The 24,587-nt window shown below is 36.5% G+C and overlaps 3 protein-coding genes across 8 annotated transcripts; 1 reads left to right on the top strand and 2 right to left on the bottom strand.

Moving 5' to 3' along the window:
- Positions 1 to 43: 43 nt before the first annotated feature.
- Positions 44 to 13,749, bottom strand: LOC110372709 (uncharacterized). 4 transcript variants are annotated; one of them, XM_064036237.1, is made up of 5 exons: positions 13,607 to 13,749; positions 3,883 to 3,959; positions 3,356 to 3,556; positions 2,574 to 2,824; positions 44 to 282 (listed from the first exon to the last, which is right to left on the bottom strand). In XM_064036237.1, the coding sequence occupies exons 2-5, from the start codon at positions 3,946 to 3,948 to the stop codon at positions 183 to 185; spliced, it is 618 nt and encodes a 205-aa protein (XP_063892307.1). In that variant the 5' UTR covers positions 3,949 to 3,959; positions 13,607 to 13,749; the 3' UTR covers positions 44 to 182. The 4 variants fall into 4 exon arrangements, with proteins under 4 accessions (XP_063892307.1, XP_021185328.1, XP_063892309.1 ...); XM_021329653.3 differs by lacking the exon at positions 13,607 to 13,749 and adding an exon at positions 6,482 to 6,624; XM_064036239.1 differs by lacking the exon at positions 44 to 282 and having other exon boundaries at positions 2,005 to 2,824; positions 13,607 to 13,743.
- Positions 13,750 to 14,293: 544 nt separating this feature from the next.
- LOC110372724 (uncharacterized) lies at positions 14,294 to 17,515 on the bottom strand. 3 transcript variants are annotated; one of them, XM_021329674.3, is made up of 4 exons: positions 17,209 to 17,515; positions 16,749 to 16,818; positions 16,090 to 16,261; positions 14,294 to 15,247 (listed from the first exon to the last, which is right to left on the bottom strand). In XM_021329674.3, the coding sequence occupies exons 2-4, from the start codon at positions 16,779 to 16,781 to the stop codon at positions 15,060 to 15,062; spliced, it is 393 nt and encodes a 130-aa protein (XP_021185349.1). In that variant the 5' UTR covers positions 16,782 to 16,818; positions 17,209 to 17,515; the 3' UTR covers positions 14,294 to 15,059. The 3 variants fall into 3 exon arrangements, with proteins under 3 accessions (XP_021185349.1, XP_021185354.1, XP_021185352.1); XM_021329679.3 differs by lacking the exon at positions 16,749 to 16,818 and having other exon boundaries at positions 16,108 to 16,261; positions 17,209 to 17,513; XM_021329677.3 differs by lacking the exon at positions 16,749 to 16,818 and having other exon boundaries at positions 17,209 to 17,509.
- A 1,331-nt stretch (positions 17,516 to 18,846) lies between these two features.
- Positions 18,847 to 23,565, top strand: LOC110372694 (superoxide dismutase [Cu-Zn]). The gene is made up of 4 exons (XM_021329623.3): positions 18,847 to 19,118; positions 19,898 to 19,960; positions 22,645 to 22,869; positions 23,223 to 23,565. The coding sequence occupies exons 1-4, from the start codon at positions 18,942 to 18,944 to the stop codon at positions 23,475 to 23,477; spliced, it is 720 nt and encodes a 239-aa protein (XP_021185298.1). The 5' UTR covers positions 18,847 to 18,941; the 3' UTR covers positions 23,478 to 23,565.
- The last annotated feature ends 1,022 nt before the right edge of the window (positions 23,566 to 24,587 follow it).

Below are 24,587 nucleotides of genomic sequence, written 5' to 3'. Positions count from 1 at the left end.
CTGTTTTTAAACATTTAAAACGAACTAAAATGATCATCCGAAACCAAGTAAAACAAACAATATAATATAAATAAAACTTACATAAGTACACAACCATTTAAATATTAGAACTTAAACGATGTCAGTGCCTTAAATAAATAGCAAACTTAATTCTTATTAATTAAGTACAAATCTTTTGATATTTAATTTAAAAGTACTGCAATTAATGAATACATTGATAAAGCTATAAATATGTTGCTGGTAGCTGAAGACGCTGCACTGGTCTTCATGGCAGATTCGTTCCTGAAAATTGAAACAAGATACAAATAAATACTTGTGTAAGTACTTAAAGTAATTAGTGCATAATGTCATTAAAGTGTGAAAGGGAAGGTCGAAGGAAAGAGAGGAAGGGGTCGTCCAAGGTATAGCTACACCAAGAAAATTAAAGAAAAGGTGAATGTTGTGACGTATAAGGAAGTTCAGGTATAGGCGTAAATGGAAGGAGCTGGGCTCTTAAATTAATGATATTGTCATTAAAATGTTGCCCAATTCTAAGATATGTTAGTAAGGATTAGTTAAGTTTTAGGTAACCATGAAAAAAAATTGGAAATGCCGAATAGTACAGTCAACGTCAGGTCAGTGGTAACAGTTTTATAGGAAAATCGTTCTTATTACTATTGAGTTAAGGTGCATGACAGTTACCACTGATGTGCAGTCTACCGTACAATGTCTAGCGCTTGATTCAACCTCTCATTCGCACCCCTCGTCTTTTCATTAAATACCGATAAACCCAGGAACGGCATCCTCCACGCCGAAAGCCAATGGAAAACATCCAAAAGTCCGAGAAATGTTAGGTATAGTGATCGAGAGTGCTCTCCACATTCCACATTGCTTCACTCATAAAAGTTAGTAATTTCGGACCGGGACTGGGAAAGATCAGGCGCAGGACCTACAGCTAGCCAGCAAGCTACATAGTGTTGTCCTATGTCCACCGCCGTCGTCACCGGACCGTCACCGATAACGAGATGACAGCGCCGATTTGGCGATACATACATTTACTATGGGCGTGTGTCCGCCGTACGGCCGTCACCCGAGCGCTGTCATTCAGCCGCCGATATTAAATTCCACCCCCAAAACGGACATGCCGGTGACGGCGTCGGTGGAGAAACGGAATAACAGTTTTCTTAAGAAATCGCTACTCTCTCTCTTTTGTTTTTTTTTTTTAGGGTAGGCATCAAATAGGTAACCTCCAAATCCTGCAGCCCCAACAGGATCGCTACCCTCTCTACGGTCCTGTCAGCTTGCTGTCCTATCGGACTATGAGAGTGAGGGAATAGAAAGTGTGCGCCTGTGTGACTCTGAAAACAGCCCGTGAGGCTATAAATCGAACTAGACGTCATTAGTATTATAACGAGACTCTGTTTATTGACTAATTACCTATACTACTTTGAAATATCCTTCATCGGACTTTCAATTACGCTTTCAAGGGTAAACTGGAAATATAATTTTATTGCTATTTAATAATGTTAGGTGCATCAATATCCTTTTGAACATCATTATTTCTATTGCTAAGTGTTAACCAATAGTGGGTATCTGTTGGTCTGCCACTAGAAATATATTTTGAACAGCTCCATCTTCAGCAGCTAAGCTTGTAAAAAGTGAATATTTCCATTTTTCGGTAAAAATATGTAAAAACTATATTAACCTTTGATTTCATATAAATCAATTGCATCCAACTCATTTATGCTGTTATGGTACTCTGAACGTAAAAAAATGGTGATTGATAAATTAATAAATGCCTTCCTCTGGGTGGAAACGAGGTGGTGCCAGATTTTGACTCTACTGTGTGGATAAAAGTTCTACTTTCTGCAAAATTAACATCAGACGGCATAATATCAATTAGGAAACACGTACAACTTTGAGTCAAGATAAGAACAGCAAAACTTTTAGTACTTGATACATTCTTACTAGAACTGAGTAAAGCTATAACGTAATACAATACGGACCTACAAATAAAAACAACAATTATAAAGACAATTTTATTAAATTTGGCAGTACAGAAATCAACATTGATTCGACGAGACCTGTCAGTCGATGACATAAAAGTATAAAAATAGAAAACGAATATCTATGCTATCCTAAACAAACTCTACGGAGATTCTTTAGAAGTAGGTGCTTATACTACAAATTAATTTGTACATTAGTTCCTTTAGAGGGTACATATAGGAGAAAGAACACAGGTGTTATTCAATTATCAAAAGCATTGTTTGTGATGGTGTTACAAAGATGTCTTGAATTCTCAAAGCGAGTTAGTAGAATGGGATGTGATAGGATTAGTACACAGATATGCAGTCCATAGATGTTAACCGAGAAATAATGGCACCAGATTAAAACCGCACAGTTAACTCTATGCAAACTATCGCGGGAAATATTAAATAAAAAAAAAACTTATGACAATTTTAGCAATTCTCCGAGAGGGTCTAGAATATTCTAGAAGAATGGTCCCTCCCATTGCAAAAATATATGAATCCCTTGGACACGTAGCCAGTATTTCTCGTCAACATCTTAAAGTTACAAATTAAAGAAAGCCCTACAGGATTCCAATAACTCCGCAGGCAGCACGGGCTCCGGCGTTTCCAGTCTTCTTGGAGTCAGGGTGATCAGTCCTGCCAAAGTCATCAGTGCCTGCGTGCAGGACCAGACCCCTGCCGAGGATGTTGTGACGGCCGCTCAACTTGATCTGGTGGTCCACAAAGTCTACATTGGCAGTCCTGGATCCGTCAAACTCAATGTTACCAAGATCTCCTACGTGACGGTTCTCGTCATGAGGATGGCCGTGGTCATTCTGAAATCGAAAAAATGGTTGATTAGTGTTTTTGCAGTATTTAGGAATATGTTTTTTGGGTCCTCATTTACTCAATGCACAGACGCCAGTATATCAAATTAGTACAATCTGTCTTTGTTTAACAGATTTTCAACTTTCCGTCAGTTGCAGAAAGGTCCATAAAAATTAAACCTTCTTTAAATCTATTGCTAACACTTCTTATCTCGTTGACAAAGAACGTGTCAGCAATAGATTTTAATGAAGCTTTAACTTTAATGGATCTTTCTGACACTGACCGTCTTACCACAAAAACTTTTTAACGTCAGTTTAAGACTTGTCTAAAAAAATGTCAAATTATGACGTTGACGTTGTTCATTTTGGAGCCACATTTTTTTAGACAAGTGTAAAACAGATGTTAAAGTTTTTGTAGAAAGGCCATGAGGGTTTATCTCTTGAACGTAAGCTCCAAAGTTGATTGAAATATTTACAGATTGGACTACTCCAATCTCTGCGTGCCTCATGATCTCTTTCAACATCAAACCGCCTACTTACGCCATTAGGGTTGAAATGTCCGCCAGTAGACCCGCAGCCCTTGGTGATGTCTCCGGTCTCGTGGACGTGGAAGCCGTACAGGCCGGGAGCCATGCCGGACACGGTGCCGGTAATCCGCACGTTGCCGTCTTCTTGCTTCGTGAACGTGATGGCGCCGGTGACGCCGTCGCCGTCAAGACGGACGATGGCGCGAGTCACCTCCTGGAATGACGGTTTAGTTGGTTAAGTATTTTTTTTATGTTGCTAAGTTTAGTTTGCATTTGATAATATCCTTGAGTCTGCCCAGTGCTAGGAAGTAATTCAAAATTCAAAACATGTGAACTGTGCTTTTAGGAGATGTACGAGTACATAATGGTTATGTATTGAATTATAAATACTTACCTCTAGGATATTTTCTTTCAGTCATAATGGAAAAATATTTTTTGTGCCGGAATGGCGCTAGGTATATCTTCTCTTGAAGCGAGGTAATTTTTTTTGCTCGAATGGGATGATATTATGTGCAAGTACAAGAAATGTGAATAAAATACCTGGTCAACAGCGGCAGCTGACGCCACAACGACGGCCGTGGCCACGAAAAACAAAGTCTTGAACATCTTCAAATTATCTGAAAATAAATGAGCAAACCCTTTTTACACGTTTTACCTCAATCAATTTTTATTGTGCCGTTTAGCTAAATAACCTCAAAACTAACTTTACGACTCATGGTTTAAAATATCTGTCTAAGGTGCCTATGTAGGTACTTTGAATCAAGTTTTGCATATTGCATAACAAATACGAATTCAAAATTATCCTGTTGACTTCAAATAAAGACTGACTTTTGTTTTTATCTTCCCCAATCATCGAACTTTTTGTATAATGTTTAATGCATTAAAAACTAACCGGTTCATTCAGTATTTTTTTGGGTTTTTAGACTTTCAAAGTGTTTTTGGTGAGTTGTAGCCTAAGTATAAAGTTAGAGGAACTCGTAACTAAGTAACAACTGCACGAGTCGATAGATCTAAAGGTTAAGCAAGGCATGGCGCGATCGATGGGTGATCATATGGACATGACGAAGTCCTCAAGGCATTTTTGAAGGCACGTTAATTTGGTTGGTACCGGGTTCTATTTGAACATCTTTGGCATCCTATCCTAGATCACCATTTGTCCTAACTACCTCCATTAAGAAGTTAATCTTACTTGAATGAATCAGTTTACCTTGAAAACTTATAGTTTTTGCAATTTAATCCCTCTTATTATGTATGTAATCCATACAATGAAACAAAAGACTGCCTACGTTTAGCAAAAAACAGAATAATGCTCGTACAATGACTACAGAAATACTTTACGATTCATTATACGTAACTTAATGCGTACAATTTAGAAACGATCCGCCGTACTTAAAGTTCTCTCCAAACTTAATGACAACGCGATCATTTTTAATACAAGTTACAGAAAATATCTATCAAAAAAATGTGTAATATTTTAAGTGTCGCTATTAGTTCAGTAGTTGCACATATTTTTTTGTTTAGTAGGCAAACAGGTATTTTTATTTAAATATGGACTAGCTAGATTATCATAACAACAAACGAGAAGTTGATACCTTACATATCAAATTGACAAATGGTAACTGACATGTGCGCCTGCGCAGCGGTGTTTGAACTCAGCATTAACCAACCATTACGTAATACAGACTAAACATGATCCATATGAAGAGAATAACTTGTGGGTTTTATACTTGCTCCTTATATTTTATGTATAAGTAAGTAGGTACATGAATAAAGTAGTTTTTTTTTAATGATAAAATATATGTTTTGTGTGTGTTCTTATCTGTATGCTTATGATCTCCTTAGGACCTTAGAAATCTACTGATGAGACTTAGAGTACCTACTCACGAAAGTAAATTAAAAATGTTTAGAAATCAAAAACCGTTACATTCTTTAAGGGTGATTAGGAAATCCAATTTGAATATCATAATATCCCTACTAATATTATAAATGCGAAAGTAACTCTGTCTGTATGACTGTCTGTTACGCTTCACGTCTAAACCACTGAACTGATTTTAATAAAATTTGGTACAGACATAGAGTTGACGTTGAGAAAGAACATAGGATAGTTTTTATCCCGGACTTTTGAAGAATTCTCTTGGAAACGCGATATAACCCAACGCTAAGCGGGCGAAGCCGCGGGCGGAAGCTAGTTATTAATAAATCATTTTACAACAGACATATAGATATTTAAACTTAGCGGTTGTTGAACCGTAAAGAAGAAAATATTATCTTTCCTGCTTTCCTTGAAATCTGGACAAACTGCAATTCAAGTTGACAATGAAAAAGTGAAATATGAATGGCAAGTCTTATTTTTGGCATCTCAACATGAAATGACCAAAAATCTTATCGAATTCTTCAGATGTGGTGATAATAATCATGTCTCGATAGCCGATTAGATAATATACATAATGTCAGTATTTCGTAATATTTCATCAGTAAAATAAGAATAATAAAATAAAAAGAAAGTAAACTAATAAATTAACTGATTAGCTCTGGCCAAATGTATAATTAAGGAAGAGAAGCCATCATTAACTTTGATAAAAGCATTCATAAATAAATAATCATCTGGACACCATTTATCTATTAATACCTACCCTGTACTTATGTAATTACTTACATTTTAATTTAAATCCAAAGAAAATAAAACTTATCGTATAACTGATGACTAATTATGTCATTTCTACAATGACTTTCGATACTGACAATCATTTGTTTTGTTGACAAACAAACCAACGTCTTATTTATTCGATACAATCATGGCCTTCATGGAAATTATGGCGCAAAAACCGGTTCCATCCTAGGTACCTAAGTATATTAACGTAAACAACGCTACTCAAAAATAAGAACTATTTATAACTTAAATAAGCTAGTTGAAACATTAAGATAACTACAATTATTTACATATTACTCGCTACAATAGGCATCTTCTAGAATAATCTTAACAGACGCTCTATTAAATCATACGTGACGCTACGTTCTCGCAATTGAGGGAATCAAAGTAACGTTTAAACAGATTAAACAAAACACAAAACTAGATTATTCGCTACGTAAACAAGTAGTGTGATAAATAATAATGTTTTTAACATAATAAGCGACTTACCTGGGCAAAGATCAGCGGTGAATGAGCCGGTTTGCTCGGTGCAGGATACTACCGAGTTGGGACACACACAAACACGATATATACTCAGTTGCCGGTACTATAGTGCGGGTAAATTTACAGAAGTACCACTCTCATTTATTTCTTAGATAGGTTGACGATATTGGCAAACTATTTGTCGATCTGACAAACGCTTAAATATGAGCAGTTTATCTATCTTTCATATAATATGTAGGTTATTAATGAATGATAATCAGTTTTTCCGAAATCCATCTTTACTTTAAATAAAACGGGTAGGTAAGTTATAAGTAAAATACAGGTCACGTCACGTGGAGTTTGAGTTTGAGAACAGACGGGACTAGCTGTAGACATACTCTCTTCACCTTCTGCATTCATCTGTATTGTAACAGTCACGACTAATGAAAAGTAACAAGGAAAATTGTTTGGATGTTCTAAACTGAGGGAAGAACCAGTATATTTTTATTTTTCAAGCCTAACTATAGGTACCTAACATGGTTCCCTAAATTAATCAAACCGCTTCTCTGCAGGATAAGGTCATCAATTTTGATCGCTTTTTATCTTGAATAAGTTCGTTTTTAAAATAACCGGGCCTTGTAAAATATTAGTTATTTGTTTTGTATAAGATTTCATGTACCAATTTCCACTGTATATTATTATGATGTAAAATCATGAATTTCCATTTTCGAATCCTTATCGATTCCAATTGATTGACAGACATCACACCTGTAGCTCGATAAGCCTAGATAGGTAGCGGTAGGAAAATTCTTGGGAAATAATGGCGTCCACGGCCTTTTAAGGAGATCAGCCAGCTGCGCAGGACGTATTATAGTGCACGAGCATTTGCGCAGACACAGGTGCACTCCCCATTCTTTCAATCTCATAACCCGATGGGACGGCAATCTGACACGACCGGAAAGAGATCAGGCGCATGACCGACATTTACGTGCTCCGATGCACGGGTGAATCAATCACCAACTTTCAGACTACGAGCTGCTTTTTGAAAGCGAAGAAAACCCACAAAGCGATTTCGGCCCGACCCGGGAATCGAACCCGAGACCTCGAGCACAGCAGCCGCATCAGCTTGGGAAATACTCTATCATGTTCCCTCCTCAGGGAAAACTATTCTTTCCATTCCTGCGATATGATGACCTGGTCATAAAAGCTTTACTATGACGGCACAGAGCATAATATGAAAATTCAACATTTTTTGAAAGCGAAGGAATTAACGACGTCAAAATCATCAAATGACCCCTCCCCCTGTGGGTTAGCAGCGGTGAGGGAGTGTCAGACTCTTACTGACAAAAAACCGTCGTGTTCCGTCATAGGCCTTTTATGTACCAGGGCCGCGGTAACTCTTTAGAACAATCCCGCAGCCCAAAATGAAGGTACTTAATTTTACTTAATTCTTGTAGTTCCTGATGTAAAATAAGTATCTGGTACTAATGTAGATATGTTTAACTATTTCGACACAACAAAACAAAAATTATATGTTCCCTTCACGGTACAGAAGTCTAGCTTTTCTTAGCCGCTACTATTAAAAGAAATAGGTACTTACTTCTGAAAAAAAACTGATATGAGGTATTTTAAAACAGTCCATTTTCCTGAATTAAAATGACATATAAAATTTTACTATTGAGATCTTGGATATTGCTCATTGTGGAACCCTGAAACAGTACTTACCTACTATCTAAAAAAACTATTTAGTTTTCCTTAACCGCTGTAGGCAATAACTAGAAAAGCTTGCATTATTACTACAAGTGTCCACCCACGTCCCATAGGAACTAATCCGCACATCTCGATAAATGAGTCACGCAAAAGATCCAGATAAATGATGATAAATACTTCTTGAAATTATCACGTTCGAGCCTCGAGCAAACGTACAAGTATTTGAGCTTTATAATATTAAGTATAAGAGTAGCACAGTGCAAACTTTTAGTCGGACCATAGCTAGTTTGGGCTCATAATCAGTATGAAGATGAATGGTTGAGTATCCAACATTACAAAGATCAGACAAACTAAAAGAATTTGATTGGAATCAAGACTTCCTTTAAAAAAGATTTTTCCAACTGTGAGCTGACCGTTTAGTTTGCAATATGCGGGTACTTGAAAAGAAATAAAAAGTTTGTCCCCTTGTCACCGTGTTACAGAAGACCACCAACATAAAATACCTACCTTTTTTTTAACGGCGTCAAAAATCATCGACATCAATCGACGTCAAACGAACTGATGAGAGCAACAGTGTTAAAAAAATTGGATTATGAATGTACATATTTATCTAGACACACGGCAGTGTGTCCGCCAAGTTCGAGCAAAAAAAGCGACACACCGGCCGTGGGTTATATTACACGAACCATTTCGGGCCAAATTCGACCCCCCTGTAACTCAAAATCTATTTTATTTACGCATATCAAATTTCTAGTATCTGTTGAGACCCCCTCACTTATCTAAAATACAAAATTTCATTAATGTACCTATTGTAGGTCTTGAGATATTGACGTCAGAAAATCGCTATTTTTACTATACACTCACTGACTGACTCACTCATCAAAAACCTAGACCACTTCCAATGGTCGTATTGACTTGAAATTTGGCATGGAGGTAGGTCTTTATGTCAAGGTAAAGGGAAAAATCTGAAAATGGCCAAGTGTGAGTCGGTTTCAAAATAATGAAGGTGTTTTATACCCGGTGTAAATTTATACCCCTAAGGAACTAAAACGAACTAAATTTATCCAAGCAACTAAATATGCCAAGTAACATCATTAAAAAGTAACTATTTTTAACTGAGGTATGTGTATGGAACTTGGTACTTATTCAGATCTCACTTCTTTTATAGGCGAAGCATTCCCATATTATCGAACTTGGCAGTCTTTCACATTTTTGTTTTGGGTGGGTCAATGTTTACAAAATTACTCATTCGATGATGATAGACAATCTGCTCATACGTAACAAATAGATAACCTTATGTATGATTTTAAGCAAAGTCACAGAAAATAAAACGAAAGTGATGAAAATACGTCTTCAGCCTGTTTACCTATTACTTTACTAGCTGTTTTCCCGCGGCTTCACCCGCCTTCATGTACCTGGACAAAATACCTGTAGGTAAGTAGTCTATGTTACACGGGGATAATCTAGCTTTCTAACAGTGAAAGATTTTTTCAAATCGATAAAAAAAATGTTTCCTTTTTATAATATTAATATTTAAATGTAGTACCTAATTAGTTTATGCACATTAGCCCCGTATTGTCAATCAATGCAGGTACCAAATGCCTATATGCAATTATCTGAAGCATGCACATAAAAATTTACACAAAGGATTCCCCGCGATATTTCCTTTTAGATATAATTGACTTTTTTTTTTATGTGTGAAACCCCAACTAATTGTTACCTGGGTGTGCAATGAACTGCATAAACTGCATAAACATAACCTCTTTGAGAAACTGGTGACCAAGAACTGAATTTAAAAATATGAAACGAAACTGTCTTAAGTAGAATTTAACTCAAACCTCAATGAACAAGCAAGATGGGATAACAATAAAATGCATAATTAGGGTTTCGTACCTAAAGGGTAAAACGGGACCCTATTGTTTTCGCTCCTCTGTCCGTCCGTCCGTCTGTCACCAGGCTGTATCTCATGAACCGTGATAGTTAGAGAGCTCAAGTTTTCACAGACAATGTATTTTTGTTGCCGCTTCATAAACAAATACTGAAAACTAGAATTAAATAAATATTTTGGGGGCTCCCATACAACGTGATTTTTTTATCCGTTTTTTCAAATTACAAAACTGTTAGGTATCTTGAGTGAGAGCCAATGGCTGACAAATGTTCATTATTTTGATGGAGGTTGAAATGTTGTAAGTACGTATGTACTAGTACATCGGTTGTATGCATCCAAATGGCTACGTGGCTTAGTGTTGAACTTAAACAAATTACTTAGTAACTATTCACTAATTTTGTATCTGTAATAAATAAAGCAAACTAGAGCTGACATTTAAAACCATTTTTGTATTTAAATAAGCTGATCTGAACTTAATTGTCAAACTCTGTAAAAAACCATTGACAATTTGGTTTTGAAAATTGATTGCATAAAGCTTATTTTATTTTTAAACGGTTTTATTTTTATAATATACCGTAATTTGTTCTACCCTTTTTCTGTTCTCAACCAGGGTAATTCAATGTTCGTAAGCCTGGTTGCTAGACTTTTCCTTTAGCCTCATATTAATAGTGATCCTAATTTTGTTTTAAGTCAGATACATTTCAAGCAGAACCTGTTTTCAGCAAGTAGGTACTAGAATAAACCAGTTTATAGATAATAGTTTTTATCCCCTGTGGAACACCAGTTACCCAACAATTTCTATACATAGGTATTCGTTAGCACGTTGCTCCTGATTTCAAGGCCATCTGGACATTAGCACTCGCCATTCCAGTACCTACTTATGACTTAAACACGTTTAAGTTTTCACCGACAGAAAGCCTTAAAAAAGCTCGCTAATCTTTGGTAATCTATCTATACATATAAAAATGAAACCCGCTTTCCGTTGTCAAGACATAACATGAAAACGGCTTGACCGATTTGGCTGAAAATTAGAGGGGTGGTGGTAACTTAGACCCGGGAGAAGGTTTTAGGATAGTTTTTGTCACCATCCGGCTACGAAACGCGGGTGAAACCGCGGGCGAAAGCTAGTATATTATAAAACGCTTAAGACTTTGTTGGTCTGCAGTTGTCACCTGCGGTCGGCTGCCAACTTGTACCTTTAGGTAGCCCAGTGGTAGACGACGGAATCACAATCAATTTTTTATTCGGCGCTGGTGAGTGGAATAGATTTTGACGAGACATGGTGCGGTAGGCTAGTGAAACTTTTGGCGGAAAGTACCTAACTATAGTGTTTTGATGTAAAAATACTTATGTAGTCTTATGAACTCTCTTATGCACTCCACTTGCGTACTCCACTTATGTAGGTACACTTATGTACTCCCCTTATGAACTCCTCTTATGTTCTCTCTTATGTGCTCCTCCTATATACATTCTATATACTCCTCTTATGTACTCCTCTTATGTACTCCACTTATGTACTCCTCTCATGAACTCATGAACTCCCTTTGAGAAGTTTTAACCACCGAGATGGTGGGATAAAAATATAGTTGTCATTCGATGTCTTGAATTCTTGATGTTTTGACAACCTACGACTTCGAACATTCGATTATTTGGGATATCGCACACCTATGTGTTCAATCATTTGCGATTCAATGTTTTGATAACGACTTTTGGTTCAATTTCAGATACAAATGAAACAGGTTAAAAATCTCTGGAAATAAACCCTGAGCCGTTTACTATTGATTAATGAAAAGTCGTATGTTAGAACCAAACTAGCTTACTGATGACTTATGTCTAGCCCGCGGCGTACATTGACCTTTCTATGTACAAATAGATCTTAAAGCAATAACATAACTTGATGAACTTGACCCAGTAACAGCCTTGCGCAATAACAAGGCAATTTCTACATCTGGAGCAATTACGCAAGAAACTCGCATCTCACCTATGAATGATGATAATATAAATCTAGAACGATCTAGAATTTTAAATATCTAACATTAGATTGTAAGTATCCCTTTATATACTTTTTTTTGCAGGGGGAAAATCCTCATGGACTTCCCTCCACCTGGGGGTCGGTGGAGGGGGTGTGCCGGACTCTTACCGGCTAAAACCCACCCAGTGTTGCCTTCTATTACCTATTGTCGAGGACACGGGCGACTACTAATCCCTACTATCCCTACTAATATTATAAATGCGAAAATAACTCTGTCTGTTGTCTGTTACGCTTTCAGGTCTAAACCACTTAACTGATTTTATTAAAATTTGGTACAGAGACAGAGTTGACCATGAGAAAGAACATAGGATAGTTTTTATCCGGGACTTTTGAAGAATCTTAAGACTCTTGGAAACGCGATATAACCGAAATATACGCGGGCGAAGACGTGGGCGGAAGCTAGTTTTAATTTTTAACAAAATATAAATTTAAAAAAATATATTTTTGTTTGTCATGTTTTTTTTTCTTTTCATAAGCTGTAGTTGGCAATCAGTAAAGACTATTTATAACCTGTCAACAAACCTACCAGAACCAAATATTTCTATTAACCACTACATCAGTAATAAGAACACCTGGGGATAATACGTACTTTGCATTCTTTAGCACATACGCTTAATGTGTAACAGCATAATAAGTATTAAATTCTATGCATATGACACATCGTATTTAACGCCCAGAGTACCAAGATACGTGACTAGAGTAAATTAAACTAAAATAAGCAGCGGGACTTTTGAAAAAGACCCCGGTACCCAATTGTGAAAAAAGGCTTGACCCTTTAATATAAGGTGAAAAATAAGTTGAGACTTTTTGCAGGCATATAGGAGATTGCCTTGATACCACCGTAAATCGTCTTACCTATACTAATATTATAAAGCTGAAGAGTTTGTTTGTTTGTTTGAACGCGCTAATCTCAAGAACTAATGGACCGATTTGAAAAATTTCATTGTTAGATAGCCCATTTATCGAGGAAGGCTATAGGCTACTTTTTATCCGGGTTCGTGCCGTGGTTCCTACGGGATGCGGGTGAAACCGCTGACAGAAGCTAGTTTTATGATAAAAAAAATGTATTACTGAATATCACTAAAGTTATACAAACCAGATTCTAAGCAACTATCTATAAGATTAAATCCTATTTACAGGATTTTATGTCATCTCTGCGCTGCTTTCATTTCCAGTAGAATTTGTACCTAAATATAATTACATGAAAGTGGAGTTCATTGTTAAAACTTATAGGTAAACAGATTATTTTACACTGGTCTTAAAGAGAACTTTATAGCTGAATATCATTGACTTTTTTAATAAAACATGGATTACCTTTAACGATTTTCCTTCCGCATTTTTATGGTGACTTTTAATGTACCAATGTAGGTATTATGCCTCTAAGTAGGTACTACTACTTCCTCTACCTAACTAACTACTGGTAAGTTTGTTTACGATTTTAATGACTTCAAGTGCTTCATTTAAATGACATTTTAAACTTCACAGGTCAACAAATAAGTACTTACAATATTTTTCTACTCACCTCCCTGATCTTTTAAAAAACAAGCACTGATAACACGGTTTTCTCAGCCAACACAACACTGCACTGCCCAATAAAACACTAACTACTATGAAGTTTGTAATACGTGATAAGTTTAACTAACTATTGAGAGTCTCTGACCGTGAAGACACGAAGACAACTAGTCAATGCCAGTTTAATAGCAATTACTTTCAAATGGGTACAGCTGATCACTGATGACCTACATGGCAGCTTGAGAACACGTGAGAAGGCGCGAGAAAATGTGAACTAATAAATCTCATTAGGCTTTAGACATGCTTGGTAAGTAATTAAGTAGCCTTCGTAAAAACTTAAGAAGCATTTAAAGGGGTTCCTGCTCATCAGGGAACTTTTTAGGTACTTAAGTTTTAGTTACAAAAATAAATAATTAAATACAAAACCTGTTGATATTTATTAATTTTATTCAAGTTTTCGTACAACCTTCTACGCATTTTCATAAATTTTCACCATTTAGTCAACTAAGTGCCTCTAGTTTAAGTAAGCGCCATCTTTTAGCGCTACAATGAACCACTTCTATAAGTCTTCTTTTCATTACACAAAGTACCTACGATGGAAAACAGCTACCTACCTACCAAAGTTAGTTACCCCGTTTTAGCAAAAGATGTCACGTTAATCTCGTAAATTGCAGCTTAAAAAAACAATAGTTCTGGTACAATAAACTTTATTTCTAATAAAGTACAAGAATACAAAACATATAAAACACTGTACAATGATTAACGTATAAAATAAACAATAAACGACACACTTGAGCTTGTTCCATTTCTTTTTGGTTTCGAACAAATTATAATACCTATATCAGTCCTTAACTATTTAAATTGTTAATTACAGACAAAGTATCGAGTACCCGTGCTGCCAAATAACTAAAATATCACCTCACGATACGTCTCTTCAAATTATTGTTAAGTTCTTTTAAACATACGTTTATTTACAATAAAATTAACTCGTAACTTATGTAAATACATTTAGTAAGCAACCTTGTGGGAATCAGTCAATTCTATACAATGATCTTGTAATGTTATAAAGAGAATATTGACAACTATTTTGTTTGGGACTTTTCTCGTTACCAAATCTGTGTTGAATAATAAAAAATACAAATAACCGAATTGAAAACCTCTCTTTTTGGGAAGGCAGTTAAAACTATGCTTTCAAACTATGGTCATAGAAAGGGTCAATCATAGTCGGTAAGAAAATCTTAGAGGTATGTCTGACTACATAATTGCGCAGAGCGGAAAAAACAGAACATCTTTTTGAGGTCTATAGAGCTCAAAAAGGGGTTGTCACTTTGTCAGATCCCAAAACAGCTAAGCATAAATCAAAATTCTTATAATTACGTAGGTAACGCTATTACGACGTACCCCATGAAGGGAAGACTTTCGCCACAAGTCACTACCTGCGTATGACTGAACACAGGATGCCCTCAGCAGGGTTCGGGCGAATGTCGTGAGTATTCCGGCAAGGCTTTTAGCTCGGACTTGGACGTGGGCTCGGCTTGGAGCTGGTTGAGAGCGTACCGCACGGCTGATAGTGTCTCCGGCGTGTGCTTGCGGCCGCATGGCGCGTGCGGCCGATGTGGCCTTGCCACGCGCTCCGCAGTTGCCGTCGCCTCTGTGGGAGTAGTGGACGATATAGTAATGACCAATGCAATCTTTTCAGGGGTATCTATAGAGGTTCAATCAAGTTTGAGTTTCTAACATCTCTAACGAAAATAATTGCAGCAAAATATGTTCAGGTATATCGGGGATAGTCCTGACCTGACCTAACCTTATGTAAAGTTGTAGATTTGCAAACCATGTAAGTTGTAAGTATATGTTTATCTTGGCTACGCGAGTACCTACCTTGAATCGATTAAACTAACCATCTTGAATGAATGTCAGGAAATCATTTAGTAAAACGTGAATAAAGCCAAGTTCTTTTGTTAGCAATTTATCAATGTTATAGTTCAATGATGCACAACTCACGATAACAGTTGACTCACTAGCTAGTGTATAATCACACTTTATACGCTTACAATAAGAATAAAAACTAGCCGTTTTCTATGACATCAATAATATCGAAGGAACTGCTCCATGCGATAAAATATCGTATATCCAAAAACTGAATGAAAACTGTGTCCGCTTCATTCATCAGTTTTGCCTGGTTAGCTCAGTTTATCTAGGTTTGCTTTGACCCTCGGTAATCCGATCCCTGGCGAATACTGAGTCCGGGATCCCTACTTTCTATGTCATTACATGACTACTTAACATAACTATAATTATTAGGATTACATGGTGCTCTCTTTTCATAATCTTCGGACTACAGGGATTTGCTGGCAAGGCCCAGAATTTGTTAAAGAGAGTACCCTGTAATCCTTCAAATTCGACAATCCGATGAAGCCAATCAGGACATTGGGATGACATCGTCGGATTGCTGAGCATCTACTTATGTTTGTTATAACTTGGTTACGTAACTGTCTATTTGGGACTCACGATTAACTCTGGGCCGTTCTCTCTCTGAGCCATCGTCAAGTCTTTCGCAGCAGTTGCAGAAGTAGCAGGGTACGCCTGGCACTCCGCAGCACAGAGCTCCCCACAGCCACCTGTTCAGGGTGCTGGCAGTCCTCGACCATGCACTCTGCCTGTCCTGGTAAGACAGCACAAGGTTCAGGAGATTGGTTTCCCTAAAGTACAGACGTCGTCAAACTATTTTGTCCTTCCGAAGTCAACCAGAGACTTTAAGCTAGTCAAAACCTTCGATCAAATCATCGCTATGCGCGGGTGGTAAAATATGTGAGGTTAATAGTTCATAACGGCTAAGTTATTTGACGAGGACTACTTTCACGAAGGAGAGGGGAAACAGTGATGTCTCCCCCATAGTAAAGAAAACAGCTCCGAGCCAGATGTGAATGAGCCAGACCATAAATTCACCAGGTAAACTAAAGACTTATTTAAAATCGTTAACTCTAGGCTTTGCGGGAAATATCGACGCCAACTTGATCTCCGAGCCCATAAACTCAAACGTAAAGTATTACCTACAAAATTTTGTATCATTTTTGTTGCATTCAACCAATGCGATTCAAAGTTGGTAAGTTATAAACAATTATCTTTCATTGTTAGCTTTAATAACTCACCTTCATGGATCCCAGAAAATGATTCGTTCTCATGTTAAGCTTCAACTTTCAAACAATGACCACTCAACCACTGTTGGAAAAAAACTGATCACAAAATGTTTTGCAAAACATTTAAAGGGACCATCATGTTTTTTTTTACCTAATATCAGTATAATAGCTCTTCTAGAACAACCACCACCTACTCCGTAAAATAATATTAAAAAATTCTCAACCCCGTACAGTAAGTACCACAAAACATTTTCTGATCAGTAGGTTTATTGTCCCAGAAGCTTAATCTGTAATATCCGTACAAATCGTCTTCTCACAATTATAAAGTTTTCTTTGGACTGAGACTCAAAAATAGTTACTTTATCCTCAGAGATGTAGCCACGTAAGCTCCGTTATAATGTTTTAATCTTTGGATTGCGACAGAAAGTAGCATAATTTTGATGACAGACTTTTGAACAATCTAGGTCTTTACCTGTTGGTGGTTGAACACAAAGTTCCGATTCATCACAACTTCATCTTAGCTGGCCTCTCTCCGTCATCCGAAAACATTATTCTTGAAGTTTGACGTTGTCACGCTGACTGAGGAGATCTCATAGGTTTTATTTTTTTATTTCAACTTGCGTCGTGTGTGGACAGTTATGGATTTTGGTTGAAAACTTTTTGTTGTTTATGGTCTTGTTTGTATTTTGCTAAGAAGGTTTCTTCTGAAAATGAACTCGGTATAAGAATGGCTTCGTAGGTGTTGCTTCAACGCCTGTAATAAAAACGTATCTCCTTCATAATAATCTATATCTATATCTGAGTATGCACTATGCAGTCTTTACTGCCAAGACCTTTCTCTAAGTCGTGGTGGCCTAGTGGGCAAAGAACCAACCTCTCGAGTATGAGGGCGCGGGTTCGATTCCAGGTCAGGCAAGTACCAATGCAACTTTTCTAAGTTTGTATGTACTTTCTAAGTATATCTTAGACGCCAATGACTGTGTTTCGGATGGCACGTTAAACTGTAGCTCCCGGCTGTCATTGAACATCCTTGGCAGTCGTTACGGGTAGTCAGAAGCCAGTAAGTCTGACACCAGTCTAACCAAGGGGTATTGGGTTGCCCGGGTAACTGGGTTGCTGAGGTCAGATAGGGCAGTCGCTCCTTGTAAAGCACTGGTACTCAGCTACATCCGCTTAGACTGGAAGCCGACCCCAACGTAGTTTGGGAAAAAGGCTCGGAGGATGATGACTGCCAAGACCATTCTCCGTCAGGCGCCAAGAAAATGATAGTCTACGTGTCATGCAATAAGGAACGTAAAGATATACTTACAAAATGTTTATGGGATAAATAATTACCATCACATCCTTATAATATCATTTCAGAGGCATATCTCGCATACAGCAAGTTTGGCATTCATGACGAAAAAAAAAACTATAAAATGACAATAAAAAACCAACTATTCAAAACAGTGTAAAATGACTTTAAAACAATTTTAATTAACAAGTTAATACCGCATTCATGTTCAACCTTCGTGGCTAATGAGCGTTCAACATACGAGCACGAACCCACGTCCCGGCGGGACAATGCCGTGGCTAAACTATCATTTAACACACGGTTAAATCATAGAGCCTTGGTTAACACCACCAACGACAATTTGCCGTATCTTCGAATTAAGCTATTCATTAAGGAAACCAATAGGTAGTCGAATTTTAATTTGGTTCCGTATATCATGTTGTTATAATAAAATAAAATAGACATTGACACCTGAATAAAATACATTGAGAGATAGCCGTGTTAAGAACGTTGTTGGTGCCAAACAAAGACAACAAACTTTCTAATTGAGAAAATAGGCTATACCTACACATGAATTAGTCTAATTCTTAACCTAACTTTGACATTATCACTAGTAATTGGAACAGCTACCTGGAACATGCTATTAGGTATGCCTACCAAAGGTTACTGAAATTCATTAATAACTCTTGCCACTAAAATCAGAATATTTTGTAATTAGCTCCAATATAAGTTACACAACTAACAACACAATTCTTAAAGAAACCTTTTTCTACAAAACACTGACGGAACTCTAAAAAAGAACATCATTTCCAGCACAAAACCTTAGGAGGCAAATCATTGATACTCAGCCGCTTGAGAAGTTCACACGCGAAAAAACTAAATACTTATATAAAAATTTACATAAATAACATACTAATAAGTTATTGTTAAAAATGAATTTAAGACTCCATGTGTTTTTCGGCCAGTTCTTATGGCTACTGGCTGCTTTAAACGGAAAGACTATCCAAGGTATACCGGGGTATGGACGCAATCTTCTTATCAAGACCTTACCAGCTATCGAAGATTATCAGAGCAATATTTACGAAGTTTTCATGGAACCTTATTTGTATGTGAGTATTTTTTTAATGGATCAGACAAAGAAGTTTTTAATTTTAGCGATTTTGTCACCTTTTTTTAAAAATCCTGCGGAAATCGTCAAGTGAATTGACAAAAGAAACTCGAGTTTCTCTTTGACTATCGCTTCTGGCATTGAACTATTTTCTTTCAATACCTACGTATGAGTGTGTTTTACTTACTTTAAATCCCCTCGCAATCTTCATGAAAATCTGAAAAAGTTAGGAAAAGGATAGGTAGATGATGATTTCGAGTTTATCTTCTTTCTTTCACTTTCCATCATTCCCAAGTTTTTTTTTTAAGAAGTTAAGAAATCCCTTACCCAGGACTTTGGATACTGAAATCACAGGAACCATCATCATACGAATAATTGTGATGACATTATAGTTACCTATCTCCATAAAAACGCTGCTGACGAAAAAAAACTGTTTTTCAACACTGTTTTTATAACACAATACGCATTGTTTATACGTAAAAACATACTTCTGGTACTTATAAGTACATTACATATCTATGATGTCGAATCTATATTGTTTATAGCTACCTATGAAGTGACATTAGTTTTTTAGGGTTCGGCACCATAAAACCCAATAAGTAGATGCTTAGGTACATGACAATAAAGTATTGTTATCGTGCAAAGTTCGTCATAAATTATTTTTAACCGACTTCCCAAAAAGAAGGAGATTCTCAATTTAGACGTGTGTACGTTTCGAGACAGTCTTCCGATATTCCAAAATTTGAATTGAAATTAAATCGTTGCTTTTTACAATTTCAGGAATTCGGTCACCAAGTCCTCCCGCCTGGAAATCGAGCAGAGAAACAAATCGAATATGTCATCGTAAGTATTTTGAAAATTATTATTCTTATGTAATATTCTGTACTTCAGAACCACTCTCTCATTGACAAACAAACTCTTATAAACAGCTTCTCAAACTCGGACTGCTTTTTAATCATAATTCGCGAGACACCGAAAAAGGGCGAATGTAGGAACACTAAGGAATCTGATAAAGTAAACCTTCCATCATAAATATAGCTTATTCACACTCAGCCACTTTTTTTTCGTGAAACTATTTAAAAAAATAGTAAATAACCTCTGTTTAAAACAGTCACAGTTCAAGGTCTCACAACTTCCCCATTTGTAAAATTATACATTCACGTGCATATTAAAATAATGAAATATTACATAAACACGTTTTACGTGACTTGCTCTTGTGTACATCATTCCAAAAAGTATATAATCGTGACGTCACTCATAAGTAATTGTTTATCAATTAAAAAAGATAATAAACGTTTAAACGTGATTCCGCTAAAATGGTACTTCCTTGCGGCCGACGAATTGGGATGTTGTCCCTGAATGTTTTCGGCTAAAAAACAACGCACACTTCCTGAAATCATCAAAAGTTTTGCATGTAAATTTTTAATGTACTTACATCAGGTGTTATTTGTTAAACATCATGTTGACGAAAAAAACCCAAAATACGGAACCTCTGATTTGCAAATCTAACTCAGACTTAACAGGTGCAAGCCTCGGTTTGAGAATACAAATTAAAATATTTTTGAACCAAACAGTAGTTTAAACAAACAAATCGATATACATAATTATAATTAATCAATACATGAGTAATTGTGATTAATTGAACCTCACGAACATCCTCATTGTTCATTTATTTAACACCTCAGAACATGAAATGCCAGTCTTCACTGACAACTGCACGATTGTCGGCCATATTTAATATTAAAACAACCTGTTCATATGCTGTTCATTGAGCTTTAATAAACAAAGATTAAATAACATCAATAACACATCGTTAACTAACAAAAACTAAACAATTCGTGGTAATTACAAACAATTTGATATCAAGGAAGTGCCTGACATAAATGGAGCTTGCAAAAAGTTACAAAAAAAGGTTGAATTAGACGTATCATGATTATGCCTAGCACGAACTTACTAATGCGATAGAGTAGCTTTTATCCAAATCTTTTTGACACGTGAATACCACCAAGGCATGTTTTTTTACTGGAATTTCCTCCTCAACTTAAAGATAAAAAATATCGATCTCAAACAACTTGATATAAATTCTTATAGGTACCTAAAAAAATATAGAAATAACAAAGTTCCTCAGTGCTAAAAGTCCAAAAGAGTTTTGAGACAATAGCAAAAGTATAAAACAAAAACATTTTGCTGACGTCGGTATGTTCTCCTGCTAGAAGTAATTAAACTGTTTGTATTAAGTAATTAACTGTTCTGTTGTTCGCAGTATCAAAGTAGATATTTTTAAAATATTAAAAAAGTATATCGCGCCTACCGCTGTAAACAAGCAAGTATTCGTTTTGCTTAGGTACGGCTAAACAGATACCTAGTCGTTTTTTTGTATTAAGCCTCCGTACTCCATACTTACTCAAGTTCAGTTTTAACTATGCCATCCATCCGTCACAAGTTTATTACCAACTTCGAAAACTGCTGAGCATTCACCGTGAAACGTAATAACTGTGGTATTATGTAATCACGTCAGTGGTTAACGAGCAATTAAGTACCATTACATCATCGTAATAAGAGCCTTCAGGACCACACAGAGACTGTTTGTGTTTACATCGTGTTTACACAAAAGCTATCGTAACTCTAATGATAAATTAATAAGAAAAGATCTCTTAGTTACTTAGTACAGTAAGGTTTGTGTGTTTGAGATCTTAAATGACTACCATATCATCATCTGCCTAGCTGTGCCTAACTATGTTGGGACTAGCTTCCAGTGTAATCGGATGCATTACTTACTTTTTACAAGGAGCGACTGCCTATCTGACCTCCTGAACACAGTTAGATACCCGGGTAACCCGGTAGCCCAGGGGACTGACTTCATGACCCACATGTCGGATAACACAAAAGCTCTAGGTATAATAGGTCCAGCTCTCCTCAAATAGTGACCTGTGCCGTAACTTAAGTTGGCCATCAAATAAGACGCTGGTAGTTCTCAGGTCAAGAGATGAAGTTATATAATAATTTTATATCATAACTTTAATTATGAATAATAGTTAAAACCTTACCCTCATTGACATCAGTAATTAAGTAAGCCCTTGGGGAATGTCGGCGGATTCGACATAGCGGTAATTAGTGACATGCGACGAGAATACGGCGTGTTTTACCATACTACTAAATGTTTATTACAATATCTTTTACCTACAAAATCTATAAAATGTACAAACATATAACTTTTTAGAATTGTACCCTTCTTTCTCTTCGTAATAACACGAAAAATGCTAGATGAGTCTTGGTAGCAAAGAAAACATGTGACAAATCATATAAATCCTAATTGATAAATAAAATAACCTCCTCCTTTTTGGGAAGTCGGTTAATAAAACATAACTATATTAAGACAAAGTTGTTCTATTTATGAAACTCATTAGGTACACACTCTTTTCATTTTCACCAATATGTACCTAGTCGAAGGTTTTAGATTTAATTTCCTACACCCTGGTAAATCCGGACCAGATGTCTGTTAACAAGGTCTATCTGTTTCTCCTCAGCCACAAAGATCACCAGGACTCCAAGCGATAGTGCACCTGCAAGCTGACGAGGAGTCAGGAGTGGAAGGTGACCTGATCTTCACGCAAGTGGTGCCAAACGGGCCCGTCACCATTGAGGGCAACATCACCGGGCTGGCTGCGGGACTCCACGGTATTCATGTGCATCAAACTGGTGCTGTTAAGGATGACTGCAAGGAGATTGGGCCACATTTCCTCGCCTTTTATGTGAGTATGGACTTTGATAAGCACATGGCTGATGATAGGGAACCAAAGGAATTGGGTGGATTGTGTGGTGTGAAATACAAAGAGGTATGGCTAGAATGAACTAAAAGATTTGGAAAACGACATGCTGCATTGAATTTGACCGCAAATAAAATTAGAATAATTTAAAAAATATTTGCCCTGCCGTTGGGTATTTAGGTAGATTTGATCTTAACAGATGGCGCTTTTAGTTTCTAAATAACCGTAACCTGTTTCATTCGCAGCCTAACTCTCTTGAGATACTACAACCAAAATATGTATCTTATAAAAGAGTTAGATATTCACCTACCTACTGAAATGTTATTTTCTATCTTCAGGGTCGTCACGGAGGTCCCCGTGACAACGTCCGTCACGTTGGCGACCTTGGCAACATAAAGGCTGAAGAAGGACCAGTCTCCGTCAGAATTATCGACCACCTCATCTCTTTAGCTGGCCCGCGGTCCATAGTCGGTCGCTCTTTAGCCATTTCTAAAGGCGAAGATGACTATGGAAGGGCGAGCACGGAGGATAGTGCCCTCACAGGAACGTCTGGGCCCGCCATAGCTTGTGGCATTATTGGATACTTACACTGATTTCTGCTTGACATTTTATTCTTTTTTTGTGATATTTTTTTTTACTTTGAGTTTGTTAATATAAGAGTGTATTTGTTTGTGGTAATAATGATGTTTTATTTGGTGTAGTGATGAACCTTTTGAACCGCTTTAGAATCTTGTTCCTATTTAAGGTGATTTCGCCCCAGAAATTAAAAATGTTGATTTCGTTTAATCCGTGCCGTTTTATCCGTTCTTAGTATGAGCATGAGAGTAACAAACGACATCTATGAGACTTATAGTTTCTGTTCAGCTAAGAGAATTTTAGGCTAATTTATTGTCCTATTTTTGCTCTCAGTCATAATTGATAGTACTAAAAGTAACATAAATATATAAAAATGAATATGTCTATTAAAAATCTATCTTTTCCCCTTAAACTAAAATAGGCAGGTAAGTACGTGACTATACATATATTCTATAATGCTTAGGTGGGTATGTGTTATCTATCGTAAAAACTAAATGATAGTGATTTAAAGCAGATTATTACTGCGTATCATTGGTTTTTCAATGTCTCTGATTGATAGGGGTTTCACTAGATTTAGGTTATAGATAACTAGCCTATTAATAACATTTGAGCTTGTGTTTCCACAAATGTATAAGCAAATATAAGTGTTGCCAAGAACTACATCTATTTACTAGAATTAGCTATTGCTAGAATTAGATATTAGGTATTAATTATTTCGTCAAAAATTTGTACCTACTTGCATCAATTTTCTATCAATATTTCAGTCAGCAGCAAATACTGAATTCTAATGTTCATAAGGCAAATAGATATTTATACATAATGTAGTATTATGACTGCACAAATAGACATATAGACAGACCAAAGTACACAAACTGTAAATAAATATTTATATATCAATGTGACACACACGTCCTTTTGAATTCTAATGACGCGACAATCAAAGTTAGCCCCGACTTTACACATGTATGTTGCTTACATAAAAATTACGTAGGTAAGTATCTTCCGTCAGTTGTAAGAAGTTCTAAAAAATCACTGTAAGCTGCTTACGCGGGGTTTTACATTTTTTAAATCGTAAGATATTGACATGAGCCAAAGTTAAGTTACAGACCGGACAGAGAATAATGTGA

Source organism: Helicoverpa armigera, chromosome 9 (genome assembly GCF_030705265.1).
Source record: "Helicoverpa armigera isolate CAAS_96S chromosome 9, ASM3070526v1, whole genome shotgun sequence".
NCBI classification, from domain to species: domain Eukaryota; kingdom Metazoa; phylum Arthropoda; class Insecta; order Lepidoptera; family Noctuidae; genus Helicoverpa; species Helicoverpa armigera.
The sequence above is the reverse complement of the archived record's forward strand: the minus strand, read 5'-3'. Positions and strand labels throughout refer to the sequence as shown.

Excerpts from the sequence above, each read along its gene's own strand:
- LOC110372709 (XM_064036237.1), bottom strand. The coding sequence starts at position 3,948 with ATGTTCAAGACTTTGTTTTTCGTGGCCACGGCCGTCGTTGTGGCGTCA. Across the intron at positions 3,557-3,882 it reads CAGCTGCCGCTGTTGACCAG|GAGGTGACTCGCGCCATCGT; the intron begins GTATTTTATTCA and ends CCGTCATTCCAG. Across the intron at positions 283-2,573 it reads TGCGGAGTTATTGGAATCCT|GAACGAATCTGCCATGAAGA; the intron begins GTAGGGCTTTCT and ends TTCAATTTTCAG.
- LOC110372724 (XM_021329674.3), bottom strand. The coding sequence starts at position 16,781 with ATGAGAACGAATCATTTTCTGGGATCCATGAAG. Across the intron at positions 16,262-16,748 it reads ATTTTCTGGGATCCATGAAG|GACAGGCAGAGTGCATGGTC; the intron begins GTGAGTTATTAA and ends CTGTCTTACCAG. Across the intron at positions 15,248-16,089 it reads TCGTGAGTCCCAAATAGACA|AGGCGACGGCAACTGCGGAG; the intron begins GTTACGTAACCA and ends CTACTCCCACAG.
- LOC110372694 (XM_021329623.3), top strand. The coding sequence starts at position 18,942 with ATGAATTTAAGACTCCATGTGTTTTTCGGCCAGTTCTTATGGCTACTG. Across the intron at positions 19,119-19,897 it reads TCATGGAACCTTATTTGTAT|GAATTCGGTCACCAAGTCCT; the intron begins GTGAGTATTTTT and ends TTACAATTTCAG. Across the intron at positions 19,961-22,644 it reads AACAAATCGAATATGTCATC|CCACAAAGATCACCAGGACT; the intron begins GTAAGTATTTTG and ends GTTTCTCCTCAG.